At 39.6% G+C, this 26131-nt stretch overlaps 1 protein-coding gene across 1 annotated transcript; it reads right to left on the bottom strand.

Annotated features, from left to right (window-relative positions):
- Positions 1-236: 236 nt before the first annotated feature.
- Positions 237-26090, bottom strand: PSMB7 (proteasome 20S subunit beta 7). The gene is made up of 8 exons (XM_084299135.1): positions 25931-26090; positions 25687-25780; positions 25443-25540; positions 24788-24928; positions 23404-23519; positions 15932-15990; positions 2458-2609; positions 237-476 (listed from the first exon to the last, which is right to left on the bottom strand). Exons 1-8 carry the CDS (start codon positions 25990-25992, stop codon positions 365-367), a joined length of 834 nt encoding a protein of 277 aa, XP_084155261.1. The 5' UTR covers positions 25993-26090; the 3' UTR covers positions 237-364.
- Positions 26091-26131: the final 41 nt, after the last annotated feature.

Raw genomic sequence — 26131 nt, forward strand, 5'->3', positions numbered from 1 at the left:
ATGTTTTCTCTGGTTATGTAATGTAGAAATGAAAACATTTTATACCAGTGTGGATGTTGGACACTTCTAGCTCTCCTGTTAATTGTTAATCTAGCTCTCCTGATCTTTCTGGGTAGCATGCAACTTATTTTCACAGTGGTAAGATGCTTCAGTTCTGTTCTGTATGAGTCCTGTGTTTTGATCAGGGGTAAGAATGGAGCAGCAGCAAAAGAAATCAGCACTCTATGAAACACTAATTAGGAGAATGGTCAGAGCCCTCTTTATTCTGTAGCAGTTGCATGTTTCTCTTTGAGCAGGAAGGCTTCTAAAAGCGAAACATAACCAGCGTTCATATGCAGTGACACAGAAGGGCTGCACATAACGTTCAGGAAGTATCCATGGTTTGTACAGTTTCATCCACCACCTCAATTTCCAGGAGTGCGACGTTTTCCGTGAGAACAGCAGTAGTTCCTTTTTCACACTTGTATCTACCATACCTGTTAAAGAAAACAGTGAAAGTTAAGCTGAAAGATGGTACTACCTAGGAAAACTCATTTAGAAGTTCAGAACTAATTAGCCTTCTGTGATATGGAAGTTTCTTACACTAGTCCAGAGTGACACTGTGCTTATTGCAGAATCTAAACTGATTGCAACAACTAATAAAGTTTGAGCTAACCTAGCATTTTTATGAAATGCATGGTCTTTTAAAAAAAAAAAAAAAAAAAAAAAAAAAAGGTAGCAGGTAACTTGAAAGGCTACTTTGTAGAAATAAGTGGGATCTCATTATAGCATGGGCCATTCTTGCTGTGTACTCCTGCTCAAAGCACAAGCTTTTTTTCATCTCTAGATTAATTTTACCAGTGTATAAACTTTGGGTTTCCATGCTAATTGTAGCTAACATTTAACACAAAAACTGCCTGTAATCAAACCACATTTCAGAAATTTTGCTGCATCTGACTGTAAAGGAGGTGTCACTCTTTTCCCATTTACACAGTAGAAGCCATAAGCTCACTTAAAATGTCAATGAAGATTCTTCTGGCTAACCACCTCTATAGTGAGAAGTTTCTGCTCAGAACAAAGGGTTATGTGTACAAGTTTGCACAGTAAGAAAGCCAGAGGATTTTTAACTGAAGCAGTGCAATTCATTTGGACTTTGGCTATGGCCACCTGCATTAAAGAGAAGGGGAAAAGAGATTTCTTTGAAGTCCACTATTTTGGTAGCGTACTGAAAAGCTGCATGACTTGTTACACATAACATAAAAGTATGTATCACAAAATCCTTTAACTGCCCTGCGGGCTGTAATTTCACTGACGAGGCAATGTAGTTCACCAAACAACACATCTGAGCCTTTAGAGGTAAAATTTGTCAGCTCTGCTAACACTCAAATTTTGCTCACTTGAGAATCTCAGCACCTCTGTATCCTGAATATTCTCAGTGATGCAAGACAATATTACATGCTTAAATGTAACCTTGTTTCCCAGCAACTTCCAGAGTTAGATTTGTGTTACAATCATTCAAAACAAGTCACAGAATAATGTCATTTTCAATAAATACAGGCAATGAATACTGAGAACCATAAAATGAGGGTGGGGTGGGCATACTGAAATGGATCTTTTTGATGGGGCTTGCAAAAGGGAAGAGCTGGAAAGCAGCACAGGTTTCTATACAGCTGAAGTGGTTAAGGGCACTATTCCATTAGGAAAGCAAGAATGTTCATAACACAGAACAGTTGTAGTTAATTTATACATAAACTAGTACTCAAGTTTTGTCTTAAATCTTGCTACTGCCATATTTAGCTATTAACTGTAATGTGAAAGGACAATTTACTGTACATTTCTGGACAATTTTAATTTATGAGAAGAGTTATCGAAATTATCGAAACATCGGTTTGTTGTCTTAGCAATCTCACATAGGTTACGTTCTCCAGGCACAGGCTAGAAAATACTTCTAGAACTAGAACACAACGTGGCAGTCCCAGGCTAGAGTTCTGCAGTTTTCTTTGGGTTTTATCCCTGCAGTGAGCTCATAGATAACACCTATGACAGGCTGGACTGCGCCACGTGCTCCTTTTTCAAATCCCCATGCTACAATTAGGCAGAACTGCAGCAGGCATGGTGATGCCACGAGTCTTTCTGGCACCACAGGTTTCAGCAAACATGCAAAGCGGGACCTTCTTGCTACCTGATGTATCTATTCAGTCACAAATGTGAAACTTCATCACACTCACACTGCCTGAACTCCACGAGCAGTCTCTCAACATAGCAAAGAGGTGACAGGTAAGCAATTAGTTTCTTTCACACACCTGTAAATGCAACTAAGCCTCCTGTCAACTGCCAAGCACAGCCACTAATTTTGTTTTCTTGTTTAGCTGGAATTCAGTACAGAGATCTAGAGAGCACTGTGACAAAATTTAGTACTATGGAAAACAAGAACGGTTAGGAGCAGCCTAGGTAACACACAGCTTCAGAAACACTAACCTTTCGCCTTTTCTGTTGGCCACATCGTATGGACGGAGGAAATCCAACTTATTCTTGCTTATGACACAGATATCTATGTTACTGCCAGAGCCCAGATCATTGTATATGCCAGCTGCAATGGCATCTCTCACAAGCTGTTTGGCTTCCTCTTCCTGTAAAAGTTTAGAAAAAAAAAAAAAAGCTGTCATTGCACAAGCGTTGGCATTTCACAGAAATGTTTGTCCATGTGACACTGGAAGCTGTGAGCTCTCACAATAAATGAGATAATCATCAAGGACTACAGAGCATGAACAACAGCCTACTGAACAGTGGGACAGCCTTCATCCTGTTCAGGCTCCATCCCTCTCTCCCCTGAAGACAGAGGCATCAGATTTAGTAAAGAGAGTCAAAGAAACAAAATTAAGATTTTTATCTCAATGAGTGGAGAAATTAAACGTGGATTTTATTGTCCAGGCTTCTGTGCACACAAACAAGTTCCCTATAGTGCCACCTGTAACAGCTGCACACAAATTAAAGATCCATAGTAGTGTACTTATAATCCTTGCCTAGGTAGGAACTACTTACTCTTCTGCAGTATCAAAAATATTTGTATGATTTTGGAACATAACTTGGTTTACAAAATATATTCTGTAACTGCGCTGCAAGGCAGCCTAGCTCTGCACTGAATTGTAGCCTACTAATATTTTTAATTCCAGTCCTGAAAACAAGTGCAGAAAACTTGGCTGAACATGCTGGCAGAACCAGGTAGCTTTATCAAAATATTGCAGTTTGTGATCGACTTCTTAGCATTTAGATAAGAAAATGGGTTGTTTGCTACAGTCCCTCTTCTGCTATAGGCTTCAGAAATTCCATAGGTAATTAAAGCATAATATATATACTAAGCATAATATTAAATTTATGTATTTTAAAACATGTATTTCTACTTTTTTTAGTCCAAAGTGGAATCCTAGTTGTAGCAAAATTAGAATCTAAAACTAGAACAGGAAATAAAGCTCACTTTTTATTGCTGCTGAAACCAAGCACTAATCCTGCAGAAGTTCAAATGTTCACATTCTTTCAGGTTTTGTATGATCTCCTTTTAAAAGAAAGTGCTAATATGCAGCTGGTGAACTACGCATGCTGCACATAACAGAATTTTTAAAATTATTTTTTACATTATTTGGAGGCTGTCTAAATAGTCTGAAACAGAGCACAATAGCATCTCCGTTACACAAACACGTCAACGTTCAGTTTAATGTCTTTTACAAAGAAACATTTCAAAATCATCAAAACTCTCCGTTCAAATATCACAACAGATCTGTAATCATCTTCATGCCCCATCCCCAAATAAACGGTGTGAGTGTTGACGTACAGGCCTCAGAAGTCCAAGTTCTGATACGCCCGATAACCTCTTCTTATTACAGCTGCATTGGCTCCCTCTACAGCTCCCAAGGAGGGCTTATTTTTATCGCAAAAGCAACTCCAAAAGCTGAAAGTCACAGATCCAGCAATATTAGAAACGAACTTAAAACAGCAAATCCTTACTTTACACTGCAGCCAAAGATAGCGAGCATAAATATCGCAGAGCAACCTTCCTGCTGCATTCATTTACATCCTGCAAAACGCAAAGACAGGCGCCTGGTTCCAGCACCTGTGTGTCCCTGCCATCACGCCAGCAGCTCCCTGCAGCTCCCCATCGCTGCCTCTGCCCCGCACCCCCTCCTGCTGGCAGCAGGGTCAGGCTGCAGGGCAGTGGTGCCCCCTGTACCTACACCCACCCCATTTTCATCTTTTCTGGTGCCTCTCAGATACGCACCTGAGCACAAAGCACACCCCTCGCCGCCAGCTTAGGTTTTCTCCAGCATACGCAAGAACTTAAGAAACCCCATGAGCAGAGCAGGCCTGTTCCAAGGAGTTAAGAATAAGACTGAAAAAAGACCATGAACACAGAAGTTTTGTCTCAGTTTTAGCTTAAAGTTCGTCATGGCCGTTGCTGCACAGCTATCCTGATGTGATCACAGCAGTAACTGCGTGCTGCAGCCACTCTCTGTCACTTTGCTGGCTTCTCCCACATCTCAGTAATCTTCTGCCATTAGACATGAATGAAAGAGCAAACACCCAGTGCTGATGCTGATAGAGGCACCTTTTTTATCTGCCTCATTTTAAAGGCCTCCCTGCCACTATCCTGCCATGAAAATCACGATGCTAAAAGCCCAGCTCCTCCAGTGCCTCTGATTCAGACGGCAGCTGCACAAGCCCCAGCGTACAAGTGCAGCTGAAGAGGAGCCCAAAATTAGCTCAGCTACAATCACGTCTGCTCCCAGCGCATACTCCGCATTCTCCAATGGCCCTCTATAAAAGAACTTGTTAATAGCAGTGTTCCTCTTCTAACAGCTTCATTAAGGTACTGACCAAGAGTGGGGCTTTTTCAGTAAACTATTAAACAGCCTAAGTTCGTATTAGCCTCAACCTTTAATAACAAGAAACCCTCTTCCACTGAATTACACTTCCCACCAAGCTGACTAAAACAAAACAGATATGCTGTAAAAATAATTCCTGTGTGTTTCCTCTGTGTTTCGATAGTAAAGCCCTGATAAGCAAGTGCTTTCTCCTTCAGCTGATACAAGACTGCTTGTACAGATGTGTTGTGTGCTAACCGTGTTTTACACATTTATTTTCACAATACTACTAAGACAAACAATAGTGTGTGCACAATTATTATTATTTTTTTTAAAGTGGCAGCAAAACCAGAAACATTTTAAGCTATTATTTGAGCTGCTGGTACAAGAGAAACATCACAGCTTAGGAAAAGCAAAGCAGAATGTAAGCATTTCTTCCCCTCCCCCTTTAATCCTTTTTTTTTTTTTTTTTTTTTTTTTTTAAGAATTATGTAAAATCTTGCAGAGTCAACTCAATTTTTTTTATTATTTCTTAAAATGAACTCTATTAATCTACTGTTATCAAAATGAAAACAGTTCTAAAATGACCGGTACAGTCAACACAGCTCAGCTGTAACCACACTACAGCATCTGTTACCCTGGGAAGGTCTAAAATGTAATCTCAGCTCCTTCATCTGATATAGTGCAGTCTATTCCAGTTTGGGAACCTGGAATAATTTTAATTATAGAAAACCCTACAGTGCTCTGTTTACCCCTCCTCCCCTTTCCATAATTTAGAAAGATGACCAGAATAGCCACAAGAGGGGAAAAAAAAAATATCCTTGATAGAGATGCTGCATACAAAGTTCTAGCAAGGGCTGCTATTTTACAACCCGAAAACAGGGGGTTATGGTGAAAAGTGCTGACACAGTTTTAAGTGTAGGGGCACGAATGAGTCACTGTAATAATTAATCTTAAAAAACCCTAAAAGTTCAGAGTATATAAAAGGAGCACTTCCTACTTTATGGTTGCAAAGACCAAGCTAACTGGGAATATCATTCTCTCGGGTCCACACTGCTTCTTAAATGAGATTACAGCAAGAGTGATGTACTGTAATACAAGTCAGTTGTGACAAGCAGCGCTTTATAGAGCTATCTGTTTGTCTCCATCACTACATCACGCAATGTGTCCCAGGACTCCAATGTGCAGCTCCATTTACCACTACATGACAAATGGGCAGCACTTGTAAAAGGCGCAAAGAGGTCCAGATCAGCCACGTAATGGTCACCACAGATGTACCGTAGTGCTGGAGGGGGAGCAAACAGACCCCCAAGTTCATTAAACTGACCAGTAATGGATCTTTCAAAACGCGTCTTAGGAATAGTACAGTAAAGGCTAAAATAAATAACTCAGCATGAAAGGCTAATCTGAAATGGTGTTTGATAAATTATTTATAACACAGACAATTGTCTGCATTTAATATTGGAGCTACTGGTAGCATCTTTAAAAGATGATTTATGTGTTGTAATGCCATTAAGCTTTATATGAGCCCACTGCTAGCTATAAAGTCTGCTGAGATTTAGAGAATGAGTTTTAAACTGTCACTGCAGCATCATAGTAGATAGAGACTGTATTAAATCTTTACTTTAAACCTGTTATCTGGAGAGTTGCATTTTGTAGACACTCAAGAACTGATAGATTACCTCTCTACAGCTGCTACGGTGCAAGTCCCAAACAGCACCAATAAGGAACTTTTCCACATTACTCTTGTATACGACTTGAATCAAGTTTCTCCTCTCACTTAAGCGATTTCCAGATTTCAAATACTACTGAAGTAAAAAAGACACTTTTCTACAGGAGATGTGGACATTTCTACCTCGTGTTAATACTATTTTACTAATAACTTTTAAACAAGTTAATCATGATGCCTACAACAGTAAAGGGAGCAGCTGAACTGCTCTGTGAATATTATTTCCTAAATTATTTTTTTTTTAAAAACTTCACAAGCGAGTTAACAAGATGTCTTTTCCAGATTTAAAAACTGTAGAAAGATTTTTTTATTTTTTAATTCTTACCAAAAAGGAATGAATGGCTTCTGCTGGTCACCAGTATCCTGTTAGCATTGGAGAACTGCACTATGTATCAAATATCTAAGTCTCAGAATTTTAAATTTTAGTACACAATGAATATTAGCATACAATGAATATTATTGGGTGTAACAACTTTTGTAAGAAAAAAATCTAAAAACATTTAACAAAACTGACTTTTACAGCAGAATGAAATTTGTTCAAATTCTGCCATGTAAAAAGTACGTCCTACTGAAAGGCAGAATCCACCAGATGGGCAGGTGGGAAGAGAATGGAAGGAAGCAGAGGGGAAGAAATCGGAAGCTCCAGGAAGGGCAGAGATGGTTAAAAAAAAAATCTATAAAGAAGTGTTGGGAATTGGAGGCTAGGAAAGTGATACCTCTTGAAGGACATAAGCACCTACAGAAGCATAATTAGACTTTGGAAGAGTAATCAGCAGACTACAACATGCGGGAGGATGTGCAGGTCTGTCTGTTGGGAGGAATCGTGGTAGAGATCAATACGTAACTGGAAGCAATGCTAAAATCTGCGGGTATGTCCAAAGAGATAGCAAAACTGGGAAGCAAAGTATATTGCTTTTTTTTTTTTTTTTTCCTTGTAAGGAGACGTTGAAAGGCTCCATTTAGTGAGAATGAATTTGTTCTGGCTGCCCCTTGAAGCTGGAAAGGGGCTGGCACTTGTAATTTCAACCACTTGGGTTTCACAAGTCTTCACCAAAAAAGAGCGTGAATTTTAAGCAGTACCTCATAAGCAGATGAAAAATACGGTTTGTTTCATAAATCTGTTTTATAAAAATACATAAACAATGCTACAATCACTGTATCTTGCTTTTCTTTCAGCTTTGAGATGAACAAATTCAGAAGTCAGTCTTTCTAGCCCCTCCCCTGCTCCTTCCACCACCAGCTTTTGTTCATTTTCTAAAAAGTCACAAAGTAAGGCAGAAGGATTATGAAAATCAGAATCTGCAAAGATTAGCAGCATCTGGGAGACATGTAGCAGTGAGACAAAAAATGGGTCCTGGGAGCAAACACCAATTCGTGCATTAAAAAAAGGGTAGAAACTATTGAATATTCTCAGTAAGTGTGATGGAAAAATTAAAAGGACTCGAAGACTTAAATACGATTACAATTTTCTCTCTAGAACACACCCTGTCGAATGCTGTGGATCATGCCTTCTGTTAGGAATGGCTTTCACGATAGGGTAACTTTAATTGCATTTGTCTGAATTCTACCTTCTCTGCACGTTTTTAAAGTTCAGACTTCTATTTAAATAAATAGAAATAAAGCACAACCAGATTTAAGTTATATACATTCCTGCATCTCCTTGTGCCACTACACCACTTTTCCCTTCAGAACTTGGAGTGTTCTCAAATGCAAACTCTACACAGACTGTCTGTGGCACCATCACTTATCCAATACCTTGAAAGACAAAAAAAATAATTTGCTTAAAACCCTGGGTTATTAATACATGAGGGTTAATACACTGCCTACTTTACACAAAAAATGCAGGAAATTTAGTTTTGATAGGAAGTAATTTTCAGCACAAATGGCATAGGCAAAAAATTATGCAAAAAAGAAATCAGAGCACAGCAGTGACCTAGCAGCCTTGTTAAACCTCAGCATATTTAAGTTTTTACGCAAATTTACCTAAATTCATTAATATATCGGATAATTCTGTATTGCATTTGATGCAAATATTGTTGTGAATAATATATTAGTAAATGTTTATTTTTCTAACTGTTCTTACTAAGATACTTTCAAATAAAATATACCTAAGTCCCTAATTACTATTCTCAGTAATTACATTTTTTTCTTGTTCCATTGGTACAGACGCCTGCAAGCCCATGCTCATCGCCACCTCCCCCTTTCTGATATTGTACACCACACAAGTATAATAAACCATGTTAATATTTCATACCAGTGTGAAATATGCTGGAGTATCAATTCAACATCTGCTGTCTTTAGGGTACTGGCGTCCCGCAGAGACACTTTCAATTTGTAATTGAGTTCTATACTGAATTAATCAGCAGTTTATCTTTTTTAGTAAAATAATGTCTTCCCCACTAACCTGGATTTACATTAACAATTTATGCCAAATTACCTGCCAAGGCAAAAAACTTATATGATTCGGAACTCCTATTCAATAACATTAGTTCCTATATTTCATTCCTTACAAGGAGACTAGTACAATGCATAGCTCCGCTGGTACAGAATTAAATCACAAGCTCCTCTCCCAACTGCAGGGCTTCTTTTAATACTGCTTCCATACTTTGAGCTAAGAATTAATATGAAAACACATTTAATCTATTGTTTGTGTAAAGTTCATGTTTTTCAGGGAATCAATTCTCAGAATAAAATGAACTCACCAACAGAGCTGTAAACTCTGCCATGCTGCGAGTTCCACCCGGCGCGGTGCGGTACCCTTTCTGTACCACTGCACTACCTGGCACTAAGGCACTGAACCTCAGCTGCCAGAACGTAGCAAGAAATGTAAACCATGGAGGGAATAAAACCAAAAATCTATGCCTCAGTACTGTGCAGCAAAAGATGAATATTCAGCTATAACATCTGGCTTCAAATAAAGCAAATTAACTTTCACGTGACTATTACCTAAACTAAAAAACAATGGAAGGGAATGGAGGTGAACATTTTGTTTGGGAAAGAAAAAAAAAAGTCTTCGGCCCTGGTAATTTTTTCTTCCTAAATACACCAAAAAGCTCCATATGCCTCGTTGGCTCGTAGGACACCTCCCCCCAGAGCCCAGGCACAGTCCCCTGCTCAGCCTCACACCAACTCGGTGTCCTCCGCTCACACGGGACGCACTCTGCCTCCGCAGTCCTCGCTGCAGGACGGCACTCGGGTCCGTGCCACCTGAAATATTTTCCAGCATGTTTTGCCTGGGCTCTGCGGTTATGGGAGATATACGAACTGAAACGATCTAAACAGGAACACCTGCTCCTGAGAAATGCATCAAAAATAATTACCTGTCCTACATCGACCCTCTGCAGTGAAATGATCTCTTAACATGGAGCTCTGCTTCTGACTGCCTCGTCTACATTATTACGTACAAAGTTTAAGCATTACTTTCGTAAAGGTGAAGAAATGGTTGCTCTTTGTCATGCAGCAAGGCCCAATTTAAAACGAGGCAAAATTCATTTATTTTGAGAGCCCATCAACAGAAACCTAGAAGAAAGTGCTACGGGGTACTACTGGTAACCCAGATTAATACTGCTGGCAGTTTCCCACCTGATTTCTGCACAGAAATTGTACTTTGATAGATTCAAAAGCACACCTCAAAACTCTTCTCCAGTAACATCAGCCGTTTCAGAGCCCACGAAGCTAGGGAGCAGCACAGACCATTTTAAACCAGGTTTGTATTTCCCATTTAACATTGGTTCAACAATGGAAATCAATCCAAGACACAATCCTGCGGCAGATGAGAACAGAACCGACTGACCAACGCTCCGAGCAGAAATGGAGCTCGGGTACACTAAGTTTAACCTAAAAAAGTAAGAAACAGCATGAGAAGCCTTTATTTTCTGGATGGATGTCTGTGGTAATATCTGCTATTTACCCGTGGAAATTCAGGTCCCTGAAGGAGAAAATAACACAGGAAAGCATGAAATCTGTGTCAGTGAGAGCTCCATCAGCAAAAGGCAGTGAAAATACGCCACTACCAGCCTGCGTTATTGTCACTGAGTAATGAAATAAACAGATATACAGAGCACATAAATACTAAGTACTTATTTTTGTTCCCAGAGTCAGATTTTTTTTTCCATTTACTTAATCTCTGTGTTTGACACCAACAGGAGTTCAAGTATCTCAGGCAGGCTCTCCAGCTTAACTCTGATAGTCTGGCTTGATCTCTATTGTCTGCTGTCTGAGTTCAGCCGACAAACCTCCCAGCAAGTGGTCACCTTCCCATGGAGTCATTAAACCTCTGAATGTCAGCTGGTGGGATTAGCCTGCAGACTTGCACACCTGAGCCCTATGGCGGGGACACAGGCATTTTGATCACCATCACTAATGAATACAGAATTCATATGCAGCTTGTCATTGCTCCTGAGCCCCGAATCACACAGATGCAGTCTAAATAAGAATGATGAGAACTGGTGTTGAAGATTAGAGAGTTTTGGCAGTTTCCAAAAATAGCTCCGTATTATTCTCAGCAGCTAATAAACAAAAATAATGCCACCATATTGAGGGACAGTAGGAAATATAAGCACAGAAACATTTTTGAATGATCTGTATGTCAGCTGTTTAAAAATGGAAGAAAGTGGCATGTTTCCCTAATATTTTGTACTAAGCCTGGTATTTATTTCAGGAAGATAAATAAATAAGAAGTATGTGGTGAAACTAGCGTTCATACTACCTTCCCTTTGATACAGCAAAGACATTCAGTGCACACAGAGCCTCAGGGAAGCCGTTCTTTATGCCACAGCTCCTTCACTCTGGGGGGATAGGGCTGCCCTCACGTACCTCAAAAACCAGTGGCAAAGCCAGGAACAAAACTGTGGACCAGAATAGCCCGAGACTACACATTTTAAACCTAGATCACTTTCAGCCCTCTTCCTTTCTGTAGTTTCTTTGTGAGCACACCTACTCGGACAGTCGCAACCATTAGCTGGAAAAGGTTACTACCTCCCACGGCTGGTCTGCTTCTCCTTTCTCCTTTTACAAGGGATTACCAAATCTGCCAGCTGGACTGCTCGTGAGATTGCTCCCTAACCCAGGTTTGTCAAAACCAAGCAAGTCAGCCAAGGCAGTTACTGCGGAATGGTCACAAAAGCAAATCTGGCCACTAGGTGAAGGACCACGTCTCTGGTGGGAAGGCAGGACCCAGAATATTTTAACTCCTGGACAGCAGAGCTACTCCTGCACGAGGGCCAGCGTCTGTGCTTCGAGGGGAACACAGTCACAGCACCACCAGACCCCTTTCAAATCCACTCCTAGCCCTTCAGAGCTTCTGGTTTTCCGTCATCACTGCTTGACTTCTTACTGCACTACAAATGGTGAAATAAATGACTGTAAATACAATCTCACATTTTTGCAACGATCCATTTCAGATGTAATTACTAAATAGCTGCCAGACTCTATCCCCTTCCATTGTTCCCCACCTATTCTGTGCCCCTGAATTCATTACGAGACATATTTTATTTTTTCTCTGCAGTAATGCTGCTTTCTGTGGCTTCTACTCATTCTCTTCCTTTTAGATCCTCCTTTAATAAACTTGGCTGTTTTGATGAAATACAAAAAAGAAAGTTAAAGACAGCCTGTGTCCATGCTTAAACATGAAGCTACAGTATAGCCTCACTGCACATCAAGTAGTTCTTCTACAGACAAAAAACCTTCTACTTTTCAAAGGGAAGTCAAATACCAGGACAAAATATATAACGTCCCTCCCCCGTTTCCCTAGGAATTCAACAACCACAGTATAGAGAAAGCCAGGATTCCAGCATCTAATACCACAGACAGACTTTTTTTTCCCAGATCATGACGGTTGCCATATCTACTGCTTCAGAGCACTTCTTCACTATTGTTTAACACTGGAAGGCATGAGCGTATTTGCAAATTCTGACTAAGGTTTAAAAACCATATGGCTACTCTGCTGAAAGAAAAATTGGCTGCAATGAAAGATCTAAGCTCAAAACACTCTATTAGATGTGCTGTTCTTCCACTTATGTTTTTTAAAGTAGATCTATAGCTGCCCACATGACAGATTAATATTGTTCCACAGTAGTTAGGTGCTTGGCATTACATTTTGAAGCATCTACAGGCCTTCAGGGCTGAAAGTGTTCACATCTTCAGCAATCTATAATGGTTCCTCTAGAGGCCAGCACTTGCTTCATAATGAAACATGCCTCCATAAATCAGACTGCAGAAGTGGCACTTGTGTACGTCACCATCCATCTTAGCAGTTTCTCTGAAGGATGTTGGGTAAAGATCATCTCCCGGCATTGCAACCAGGGAAAGGACCATCACAGTTGGCATTGATAAAGCATGTGCTACTTAAATCTGAAGACACACTAAGTCTGTGGAAAAAAACACATCCTGCTGGTGTTAGCATGCCTCAGGCAGTGGTAGAAGCTTCAGCAACTCATCTTCAAAAGGCAGAGAGCCAGGGCTCTAGAAACCTGCAAAAATTGGCTAAGCCTGCAGTCTTTTTTTTTTTTTTCCTTTTTCTTTTTTTTTTTTCTTTTTTTTTTTTTTTAAGTTGAGAATCTTCAAAGTCTACAATTCTAACTGTAGGGCACAGCAGCTGCCACTGCAGATTTGATCCTCTCAGCTTTTGGCAGCTCTCAACTTGAAATTCTAGCAAAAGAATTTTTCAAGTTGCTATTATTGCCTGTCATAGATTTATAAATATTGTGCACTATCTGCTGTGGCATGGCTCTCATGGGACACCAGTGCATGCCAAAAGCATAACAGAATGAAAAACAGTTCCTATTCTTCAAATAAATGCTAATTTTTTTTAACTGTGCTCATGCGATGTGTTTGGTGATCAGCTTCAATAGTACAGAATATATATCAGAGAGAAAAAAGCTGATTGTCTTTTCCAGTAGTATTCAGCTGCTACTTTCATTAAGCTTGTTTAATTACATTCCAGATGCTAATTTGCAAGTCGATACCAGAGGGTGCAGGACAGTTTGCCTTTGAATCATTTTTCTGTGATGTGATGGTCTTGCAGCACACCACTACCCTTCAGTAGCCCTAGCAAGATATTCTGACAATTAGTGCAAAAGAAAGCAGTATTGATCTTGACAGAAAAATATTAATCCTCTACCCATTTCATTAAATTAATCTCCGCGAATTTTAAATTTAATCTTCATTGCCATTTCATAGCAAATTTTACACAAAATACACAGTGTGGTTCAGATTTAATTTAATTTCAATAGAAACGTGCTATTTGTTTTTTTTATTGGAAAAAATAAATCTGGCATAAAAAGTAAATATTTTAAGATGGCAGCTGTAACAGCATGAAGAAGTGTTTAAAAGTACAGTTTGATCTCTACCACTTGAAACTTTGCTGGTTTAGATATTCTGATTATTAAATTATTAGACAACAGAATGTCTCATAAAAACAAATGAAGGGTTAAGGGTTTGAAGCTTGCACACAAGCCTCAAACATCTAAATATCTATTTCAACAAACTGGTAGGCTGCGTTTCCACATGCTTGTTCTAACAGTGAGTATCTGCTGCCATTTACGGTTGTGTATGAAGACAATTTAATTAGGATGACCTTTCTAAACAGGAAAAGTTGGAAATTTACCAATTTTGGGTGCATTTTTGGTTGCTCTTACACAAAGAAAGACTTAAAATACAAGCTTGAAAACTAGCTGAGAATGAGGTAAGATTTTTAGTTTCATAGCATAGCTCTTTGACATTTGTATCTTTGAAAGGGGACTATTATGCTGTAGCTGTTGATTCCAAGGATTTGTAGTCCATGTTTTCAGTCTGAATAGCACACATGCCAAGTGCATAGTCACAGGAGAGGCTGGAAAAGAGACTGTGTCATTCTCACAGCAGTATGAGGGGAAAAAAAGAGTAGAAAGACTACCTCTACACCTAGTGGTTCTTTGTATTAGCTATCTAGTGCAATGCTATTTACAGAAGATACTTGAGTGCCTATTGAAAGGTTCCAATATTTTGATAGCATTTATAAATATACTGGAGGCCAGAAATCCAGTTTCTTTCTAAAACACTGAAGCAGCATACAAATCCTCGTCTTACTGCATTTTTTAAGTTTGCACAACCACAACTATTTCATATATATAACAACATATGACATGCTTTAAATGTAAAATTTAACTGATCAGTTTTAGTGAGGAGCTCAAGACTTATGGGATTATCCCCAGAAAATACACTGCAGTCATTGCAACATCTGGAGGGGAGAAAATAGCCCACAGCAGTTGCACTACAAAGATGAGGAACGTCTGAAGACCTTTTCTGAAGTTCATCAACTTTTTGTGTGTCATTCAGCAATGTTGAATATTTAGTAAGATTGTTATTTGTGTATTTCACGCTCAAATGACTGCAACTGTTAGTGTTACAAGTCATTTCAATGGGTTCACTTTCTGATTTTGTGTTCAGTTCTCATTTTTTTTCTTTAATGTGAACTTATTAACTGGAATAAGGAGGAGAATTCACAAATTCTGAAGAGATTAACATGGTTTAAAGGGGGTCTTGAAACTACTGAGGCATTTTACAAATATGGTCACAGAAAGCTCTACAATTGTTTTGTGTGTTTTTTTTTTTCCATCAATTGTAAGCCTGCAGATAACTAGATTTTTCACCATTTTTTAGTTTAGCAGACACTGAACATGGTGCTAGTAAGCATAATGAAATACTAGAGAGAATACAAAAATAATGTCCTTGGATAAATTCATTTAAAAAAAAAAATGACAGTAACTTATTCTGATCTTCATCAAGACACTCCAGCTTTTATAGTTCTCCTTAATGATTCTCTTTCATGAACAACCATAACGTTTCTCAAGTTTGATCATTGGCAAAACACAAACAACTCAACCAAGTCTTCCAATAACCAGCTTTTAAGTAGATAACTACAAGAATGTAGTTGCTAGTTCTGAACATAGACAGTCAACCCAAAATCTAACTGGTTTCCTATGCTACTGGAACATATTTTGTTATTTTTACAATCATCTATTCTCTTTTAAAGACTGAGAGTTGCATAAAGAGACTGCCTGACTACTGAGCAAAAAAATCAGCAAAATTGACTATGCAAAGGCTGTTAAATTCCTGGAGTCAACTATAATTAGTAACGTACATGTTTTTCAAGCTTTCATCTACATTAAAATCATAAAAGTTTTTCCATACTTAAATTTGAAAGATATTAAACATTTATTCAAATTTTGTATCCCCTAATTTTTGTTTACAGGTTTACATTACGCCGACATTAATATATTTTAAGCACTTGAGCAGATTTATCTTTTTTAAAGCAAATCTCTTAAATTCTTCATGTCATGAGAATTACTGTAGACAAAGAAACACTGAAAGAAAAATGATTTCTTACCTCCATGTCTGGTTTGTATTTATCTTCAAAAATGGCCATAGCTGCTAGCGATCCAGAACCTATGGTAACAAAATTAGGACACTTCTTTAGCCAACGTATTTAGATACAAGATTTTGGGTTGGTTCTCATTAATTTATTAAAGAAAAGGTAACAAATAATCAACAACACAAATCAGACTGCAAGTCTACCTTCGCTTACAACTACTACAAGTGTCTACCTCTTGAGGTCCAACACCTAATTTAATCCTGAATTTTTAATCTGGTATACACAGACTTGTGTTCCCTGTCCCGACAGCCTTTTTGTCACTGTAAACACTGAGATATGAAAATGAGGTCAGCAAAAGTGAGTTACCTGAATGCCAGCTTCAACTCCTGCTCTTCCATTCCCCGACCCACAGAGGGTTCAGCACTGGGTACTGGGGTGCCCAGAGGGCACAGATCGCCCTAACGAGCTGTCCCGGCACCGCCGCCTGTGTACAGGGGACGAGTAAGCCAGCAGTGGTAACCGGGTTGCTGGCTGCTGCCGTCAGGTTATTTCCCATATCTAACAGTTTATTACACATTTATTTCATGCCATTATTTTTACTTTCAACAATAACAACTCAATAGACAAAATGACAAAGATGACATCACGAGTTTAACATTACTTCTCCTAAAGCCCATGCTGCAAGTACAATAACATTACGTAGCCCATCCCTACCCAAAGCACTAACTGCAGGTGTTACAAATACACTTTCCATAAACGAATACAAAAAGCAGTACAATACTACTGGAAACTATGAACGTGCTTTGTTCAGAGTGAATCTTCAGGAAGGGATCTCGTCTGTCTGTGGCCCTAGCCATATTTCAGCGTGTGCTACTTTTGGGGAGTGAATAAAGTTACCTGCAATTTTTTACTCCAATTAGAAGATTTTTTGGCATTTATTACTTTTTAACTTCTTTTGCATACTGCTATCTGTTTAGCTGGGTCACAGAGAAAGCCATATTTTCTATTTAAAATGATTTGTGTATATCGCTTGACCACCTCAATGGTTTAGTGAAAGAAAAAGGCAGCGATTAAACAGTTTCAAATGAGGTGTCCTGCTGATTTTATCAAGTCTGCTGAATGTATAATGAAAAAGGAGAAGCTGACAGTGACACTGTTGAGAAAATACAGACTACCTTATCTGAACCACTTAAGGAGGTCCAATTATAGATCAAATTTAAAGGGTAGAAACAGCAGATTTACAGACACAAATCAATGAACATGGTAATCCCAATGAATATGACAGATATTGCTGTTACAGAATATTGCTGTGGTTGAGGATCATTACCTTTACAGTACCAAATACATCACATCTAAAAGCAGTAGGACACTCTAAGTGCGTACTTGTATTACAGGCTATGACTATTCATTTACACCTTGAAGCAATGTGTGTTTCCATTTTTTAAATGCTGAAGCTGGGAATAAAAAGGATTTTTAAGCAACTAATAGCAGAAATGAACTGCTGATACAAACAGCTGATGTCACAGAACAAATCACCAAATAAAAGGAATTTTACTGATCCTTCAAACAAGGTCAAAATAAGGTGCATTCCAGAACAAATACAGGACTTAAACCATAAAGTAATTCCTTTTGTACAATGACACTGGAACATTTCTAATGAAAGGTTAAAAAAATAATCTGGGATATGGTCTCAAGCTAAGACCATACTCTTAATGCACTCAGAAGGCCTACCATAAGCAGAATGGGAAGCCTTAGAACGAGAAAACAAACACCCTTACCCTTCAAGAAGGTTTCTTTAGAAACAAAGTTAGTTTGAAGCCTAAAAGATTTTGCAATAAATAAAATATAAAGTTAGCATCTCACAAACTCCTACATTAAAACTACTGAGGTAAAAAAAAAAAGGTCTTCGTTTCTTAAAACTTCTACTGACAAAAACTAATCAATAATGCTAATAATCCAGTAATTTCATACATGGCACACTTAGCCTGGATTTATTCCTCCGGTTCTCTTTTTAAAAAAGTTCACAAAAGAACCCATGGACAAGAACTCAGGAGACTTGGCAAGGAAAAGAAGATCCTTATGTTACACTAAATCATTTATACATGAAATTTGTACTGTTAACTATCTCACCACATTAGCAAGATGCAAATAAACATCAAATTTAATATCAGCTTTAAATAAGCAAATGTAGCTGGTCCTACAACCTAGGTTGTAGAAGAGTTGTTGAAAATGTACTTAATTATCACTACATGTAAACATTTACATCTAAAAATCAAGATTCCAAGGAGAACAGGAAGCAATGCTGGAAAAGCTGCTTAAACTCAATTTTTTTCCTCGACTGGTTATAAATGCCAACGTAAGTTTTATAAGCTTGCCTGTAAAAAAAAACAGTACCTTAGCAGAAGTCTGCAACACAGCTAAACATTCTCCAAAAAAACAGATTTTGGTAATCTTAGCTACCACAATGGAAGTTCTTTACTCTTCCTAGCACCAGCTATAAGGACTGTGTTTTTAGGAACACCAATATATGGAAACTTCTGAGCTCCTCCATCCAAACAAATCAGCTGCTGTTTGACAACAGCAATACGAACTGCCTGAAAACCATTACGGAGGTGAGTTACCGCAGCCACCTGTAGCACGCCGAGGCAGGGAGCCTCAATCCACCCGCGGTGCTCCCGGAGGGCTGACCGCTGGTCCCACACAGCGTGCACAGAAAATAATACCTCAACAGTTATTTATCTTAGATAGCTTGAGATGGGTAACTTGTTGTTAAGTTTAGGAACTTAGCACCACACAATCCACACAACCAGTGCAGAAACAGGAACTTCTGTTGGTTGTTTTTTTTTTTTTTTTAAAAATAAAAATAAATGATGTTTATAACTCTTCTGTAGATCAGCAATAAGGGTAATTAAAACCAAATACAATTGGTAAAGTCTTTGTGTATTTGTGTTACATAATATACAGAAATCTTTCAGCTGGACTTATTAAACACACTAACAGCAATGTTACTTCAACACCTTGGGAAAGACGAAAAAAGCGCCTTATCAATTCCAAAGAATTTATTTCACATTCATTTTCAGTAAACTATGCTTACTAAGTAAATATTCAGGAAATACTAATCTGGCATCTAAAGATATAAAAACACCAGTAGCCAAAAAATAAAGACCTACAAAAACCGCGATGCAAAGTTGTATTCTAAGGCAAATACTTTTCAGTCTTGCAATTAGCACAAACCAGAGAACTTCATTAAAGACCACATGAGGTTTTTTTTTTTGTTTTGCTTTACTCCTTTAAGAAAGACTGGTCATTTAATAAGTTTTCACAACTGAATTATTCAAAAATTCCTGGACTTGACTGTAATAATGCCTTTGGCATTTACACAAGGAGTCGTACCACTTCGGTATCAGATTTGAAGTAAAAGATAATTGTTGATACCCAGCAGAAAATCGAGCTAACGACTTCCATTGTCTTTTGCAACTGCAGGAGCTTTTCTGCGACAGATGAACTGGACCTTTTTAGCAGAGCACTCACCGAGGACAACTCCTCACTGCTAAGCACAGCCTGTTTTCATCACCCAAGGACCTGTTTGCTACCTCAGCCTGCCACAGCGGAGGATGCGCACAGCCGTGCGAGAGTAACATTCAGCAATTCCTAATCCATCAGTGTCAGGGCTCCCTGACAGGGCATTTATTCACACGCACTCATTGTTATTCAATTTGCTGTTCATCCTAGGTAAAAATTCGGTGATCTCCACAGCCCCATCGATCGGGATCATTTTTCACCCTGGTTCCTGGCCGAGGGGCCGAGTCTCAGCGGTGGTACTGCTTGCTCGGCAGGACAACATTGCCAATGCATGAAGAGCTGATTTATGAATATGGAGCAACACAGGTACCAGGGGACTGGCTTCTGCCACTAGAGACTACTGGAACATACTTACTGTTTCCAAAAGCTGAACTACAGACTTCAAGTGGTTTAATTTTATGCACGCATTTCATTATAAGTCTTGGCCAGAAGCTTTCCTAGACAAGCCAAGCAATCAGACAATCTTGCATCGTTTGCTGAAATCCAATTTTGTCCTTTGTCAGCATAAACAGTTTAATTTGATGTTTTCACTCCTGAGTAAGCACTGAGTATCTTTTAAATCTGCCTTGCAAGGGAGGACATCACTCTATCTGTCCACAAATACATTCAAGGCAAGATATTTCAGCACATTAAAAACAAAAATAACCCAACACCTCAACAACATTTCCCATTAAGAATTTCATTTCCAGAAATTGACTGGTCTAAGATACATATCCTGATTTAATAAACCACCCTTCAAACATCTGTGGAAAAACATTATGGTCTACATAAAACAGAAATACAACTCCTATTACTATCTCTGATTTGACCTTTGATGCATTTTCTGCTGTTTTAGTTCTCTTTCATTTATAAGCGTAAGCAGATCTCCTGTTACTAAAATATATCCTAGTCATTAGACAAAGTAGTATCAGTGTACTGCCTATAGAAAGGTAAAGAACATTTGTGCTGAGAAGGGCTTTGTGTGGAAGCATGGACAGAAGTAACATGCAATCACCAGACAGATCTGGCACAGCTGACAGCAAATCAAAGCTTAAACTAGAGTAAAATTAATCCACTGAGAGCCTACTCCCTGCTTGAGCTTGCTCTGCCACTATGTTATTTTTGTAGAGGGAGAGAAATGGCCAGGATTTTCAGAAATACCATATTTTAAAGCTTTGAAAGCATAGGCACAGAAGTAGGCACGTAAAATAGGCACGTGAACATAACGGCAGCTGTGCGACTTTATTCAGGCAATCAACTCCTAGTAGTTAGCAGTTTAAAGTCATTTACGGTTTTACAGTTTACTACGATATTGGACATAAGGCAATTATAAGAATCAGACATTTACACTATTTTTTTTTTCTATTAAAGGCTAAACAATGACATCACGTAATGTGACTGTTACACGGATTTTCTCTGCCAAGCAAGTCCTGTGCCAATTGCTAAGGTAATGGCACCATCTATCGGTACAGTGCCACCGCTGCAGAATCTCTGTAAGGACCACAGTTCTCATGCCCAGAGTTAACCGCATCACTCAGTTTAACAGCTGTACTGTTTTACTAGTTCAAAGGGATGGAAAGCTTTAATTGTTACAGGCTGCGTGTTAAAAATAGGTTCATTAACTTCCAGCAAAGCAAGTCAGTTCAGAGGCCACGGCTTCTCAGAATAGCTACCACATGCACACTTCACTGTCCCACACAAAGCCTCCACCTCCTGAACATTTGAGATATTCATATACACAACCCTGGTTTATCACTTACACCAGAATCTTTGCGTTTCCTCCAGCCTTCTCAAAGACTTCTTTTTTTGCATGCTAAAAACGTGATCTCAAAGTTTACTTTCTTAAACATCTTCAGCTCTAACAAATGATGAATATTAAAGCTCTGATAAAAACAGGCTGCGATCTCTTTAAAATTCTCAACAACATGCAACGAAAATTTGAAAACAAATGCAAAGAAAGTGGTGGCCTGAAGGTCAAATGAATTGGTACAAGAAACTCAGTTAAGTCAAGCCCTAACAAATAGTTTGGGCACTTTTTAAAACCCACTACTTCCTTAATCACATTCAGAGAATGGGCAAGCAAAATCCCTGTCCCATAGAAGTACACGTTTTTCTGACAATTAAATGAAAAAGCCTATAGCATAAATTCTGTTTTTACAACAAAGCTGGTTTAGTTTAATGCACTGTACTAGAACTCTACAAAAACTGCTCACTAAGAACTTCTGTTCTTAGTGTTGTGGTGGCATTTTGAATCTATTTCAGGAAAAAATCCCCAAACCACAGGTTTTTGCATTTCTGGTTCCTGCTCTTCCACACAGCAGAAAAGCCGTTTTTGTAGATTTTGTAGCCATTTTGTCTAAGAAAGACCCAGAAGGGAAAAAAAAAAAAAAAAAAAAAAAAAGCTTTAAAATTTCCAAGAATATAATATAGCTAATGGCATTTAATCTAGAGATAACAACCACAAACAGGAAAAGATTAAGGAAAATTGAAGTTGTATTTTCCCATCACAGAGTCAGCATAAAAGCTACATAGAGCAAATCATGCTTATTAAACTGACCTATTTCATTTTTCTGCTTTCAGTTTGCTTTTCTGATTTATGTGGACTCTACATTACACTTCTGCAACTCTGCAGAAACCAAGATCTCATTTAAAAATCATTCAAGTCTTCAAAATGAAAGGTAAATCTGAAACGCGTGTCTTCTTTTGAGTTCAGAGACCAACTGCAACCCTGGCTATGTTTAGAATTTTACTTTTTCCAGCTTGAAAGCATTATGCATGACAAACATTACTGTTTAAGCTGTTTTTTCTTCATTTTTAGAACACAAACTGCTAGCAATAATAGCAAAGAAGGGATCTTCACAGTCTGCAGGCCCTCAAACACAACACTTGTATCAAACTACAGGAGTAAACAATGCTTGCTTAAGCCAGATGATTCCTTTTCAAGTTGCAAATGTCCATTTCTGAAACTGACAAACCAGTTCCTGGAGTGTAAGGACCACAGGAAACACTGAATAGGAAGTTGAAAAAACAGCTGAAGAGGAATATACTATGTATCTCAAAAGAAGAGAAAGGAATGACACAAAGAAGCAAGGCCACCATGTAGACTAAGGGCTGGTTTGGTTCTTCGAGGAACTTTTATCTTTTCCTTAGCAAGAGGTGAAAACCATGTGGTTAAAGCAAGCTAAAACTCGGCTACCCCTGGCCAACAAAACAGAAGGCCAGGAAGATGAAAGAACTGCTTCATACTCTCCTCCACAGCCCTCACAAGGGAGGAGCAGGAAGAAGGTTCATGCTTAAAATTAGCTATCAGCTTGCAGGACATTTAAAAAAATAAAAAATACTTCAGTTACATATAGTTCAAATTAGTGCTATTACAGAAAAGGTACAGATGGAAGACTTATGGTGTTAAGACTTAATAACGTGACAGTAGGCTACTACTGTCAAGTTGCCACCCCAGCAATAGACATAACCTTCTTATTGAGAAGCTCCGTATCGTAATTAAAACCAATCATACATTGTAAATAAACTACAATGAAGCTCCTTCTTGCTTAAAACACCGCTGCTACCTAGCAAGAAACAAAATAGGTCCAGATGAGAAGCAAGACACGTTTATTCCTAATCGAACTGCAGTCAAACTTCAGGAAGAATGCATTTCCCCAGCAAGATTTTATATGAACCATAAATTAGCACTATCTGCACATCAGGTTTCTGAATACCATTTTTGGGTTGCTTAAGATTTAGACAGTATAATAGCCCATAACCTTAAAGCATTCAAAACAGAACATCTCACCTGCTGTAAAAACATGGGTACAGCTTTACCTCTGAAGTCTGAGCTCTGCACAGCTCACAGCAAACAACAGAATTTAAGTAAAAATTACTTTTTTTTTTTGAGAGTTGTGTCAGAGTACTTAGGAGCCAGCACTTACCCATGGTAACATAAGGCAATTTGTCAGTTGATCCGTGAGGATATATGCTGTAAAGGTGAGGTCCTGTGACATCCACTCCCCCTAAAACCAGGGCAGCACCGATGTAGCCTTGATACCTAGGGACAATGTTTATACGTGAACTTGGAAACCTATGATAAAGCTGTGCTTTTTTGTTCGTTTCAAACACAATGCACGCATTTCAGAATTCTTCCATGATTACAGCAGGTACATCTCTATAACAGAAGACTGCTTTTACTATCTGTGAGCAACAGCCTAAATTGAGAAATTAGCTAACATTATATATTTCACTGTCAACCAGAACAAGCATGCATTGGACAAGCAAGGAGGCTGGAAGATACATTTGTGCTGACAGGGAGAGAATTCAGAACAGTTTTCAAGCCTTGCATGAAATTCCTGTATCTGCAATTAAGTTTATATTTAGAGACTTCAAAGAAAATATATTCCTTCGTTTCCTCCATGAGATGTTCTTGTCTGATTTAACTTTTTAATTCATTGTCTTATGACATGTTTAAGGCAAACTGCCCTGGAATACAGCATTAAGCAAGTGAGCTGGATTACTGTAATTCATCTAGGTCACTTGGTTGAACAAAGCTGGCAGGGCTGGGGAGAAGAGGGCTTTATTTCACTCTGCTGGAGACTCTTCCATAGTTTGAACAATCTCTCTAAATGAATATGCTTGTTTCATTCTTTTTCTCTTTCAACAGCATTCTTTACTTCTACAAAAAACAGTATTAAAATAATACTGCAATGCTTAAAGATTTGAAGAACATTCCCTCAATAATGGCACATTTTAAGTCTCATTGCTATTTAGGAGGTACAACTCCCATACTTGTGATGGTTTCCAATCAGCCAAGCAATCAGGTAAGTTTTCCTTAGGACAACTGCAGTACAACTTCCAACTGTTATATTACTATATCTCACTAAACCACCGGCAGAATTCTGTATTAACAGAAGCTGCAAGCTTCAAATGGTTAGTCATTCTATTCCTTTGAAAATAAAATGTATCTTCATATTGTGATTCTATTACAGGTCATAAAATTCTCAATTTAAAAAGCTTGCATTTACAAGATTATTACTGGCCCAGCCGTCTTGTCACAAAAAACATACAGATCATTTTTCACTGTTGTGATCAACAGTTCATTAAAGTATTGTCCTTATATTTTTGCAGTATAAATGCTATCGACACAGCACAACTGCAGGATCAGTTCTCTAAAATATCACTGATGGAGCAACTCTTCAGCCTTTCCTAGAGTCTTGTTATGGAGGTTAGGTAGGCTAAGTAAGGATATGCGTTCACAGGAGCTTGAGTCACAGGTGGTAGTTTTAACGGCATTATTAAAATATAAGAAGAACATTTGGTTACCTGAAAAGCATTTGCTTTAGCATTCGATTAGCTGTGACAACGCGTGGAAGTCGTCCAGTAGACAGCGAATGGAGCTCCAGATTGGAAGAAATCAGCTGAGTTGTCATATCAGTATCTGCAGCTGTTCCAGCACCGCAACAACTGGGAAATATTGCAAGCAAGTTGGAAGAGGCGGGGAGGGGAAACGAGTAACTCTGTGCCTCTATGAGCATTCTGCCTGGTTTATTCAACAAATTTAAACTTCTTTTTTTCTTTCTAAGCTGCCTGAAGTCATTCAACTCTTTTTAACTACTTGGGTTTTCTTCCTGTCCATCCCTAGACAGTGTTTAGGGTTCCTGAAACACAACGGCCTTGCTACCGGTAATCCTAATGAGCAGCACATGTAATTAAAACTCCTTAAGACTTTTTTTTTTTCTTTTCAGCATTTGCAGTCTGCGCATCCCTTTCCCTCATTGCAAAACTGAAGAAACTAAGTTCCCGTACAGTTAATATTTTCAGAGCATGAAACAAGACAGCCTATTTAAACGTGAATAAAATGCACAAAATGAGCAAGCCTGGCTAACAAATGTAAATTATTGTTTTTAAGCACCTTAATACTTGCCGTTGGCAGAGGGGACAGCTAAAAATCCCACGCAACAACCGATCCCACACTTACTAGATGTTAGGAGAAATGAAGTGTATTTTCGAGCAGTTCTTGTCAGCCACAACCATTCCTTCCGTCGCTCTCGTGTCTGCTCCGAGGACCACGCCATCCTGCGCAAGTGGAGAACGACTCCCAGAGCCCGGGCTCGGCCCCAGCCCCGGGCCCGGCCCCGCCGTGACTCAGCGGGGCCGCAGCGCTGGGGCCCGGCCCGCTGCCCGCCGCCCGGCCCCGCCCGGAGCCCTCCGCCGCCCCTCACCTTGAAGACGACGCCCGCGATGGTGGTGCCGGTCTTGCGGGCCGCCGGCAGCCGCTGCCCCTTCTGGGCGAGCTCGGCCTCCAGGAGCGAGTTCCTGCAACACAGGGGCAGGAGCGCTGAGGCCGGGTGGGCGGTGGCGGGGGCTCCGCCGGCTCCCAGCCCCGAGCCCCGCAGCCCGCCCGTCCCGTCCCGTCCCGTCCCGTCCCGTCCCCTCGCCCCCCGTCCTGGCCGCCCCGCGCCTCACCGAGCGCAGTTGTCGAAGCTGAAGCCGCCGCTGGGCGCCTGCAGCACGGACACGGCCGCCATCTCCTCGCCGAGCCGAGCGGTTCCGGGTCGGGCTCCTGCGCGCGCAGCGGGGCCGCTGCCGGGGCTGGGCCCGCCTTGGGGCCCCGCCGGGCGCTGCGAAATGGCGGCGGGGCCCGGCCCGGCTCCACGGCCACGGCTC

This window comes from Netta rufina (genome assembly GCF_964035555.1).
Source record: "Netta rufina genome assembly, chromosome: 20".
NCBI lineage: Eukaryota > Metazoa > Chordata > Aves > Anseriformes > Anatidae > Netta > Netta rufina.

Bases quoted from the DNA above. Each gene is read 5' to 3' on its own strand.
- PSMB7 (XM_084299135.1), bottom strand. From the start codon at position 25,992: ATGGCGGCCGTGTCCGTGCTGCAGGCGCCCAGCGGCGGCTTCAGCTTC. The intron at 25,781-25,930 runs GTGAGGCGCGGG...CCTGTGTTGCAG, and splicing joins AGCTTCGACAACTGCGCTCG to GAACTCGCTCCTGGAGGCCG. The intron at 2,610-15,931 runs GTAAGAAATCAT...AAACTTTTACAG, and splicing joins AATACAAACCAGACATGGAG to GAAGAGGAAGCCAAACAGCT.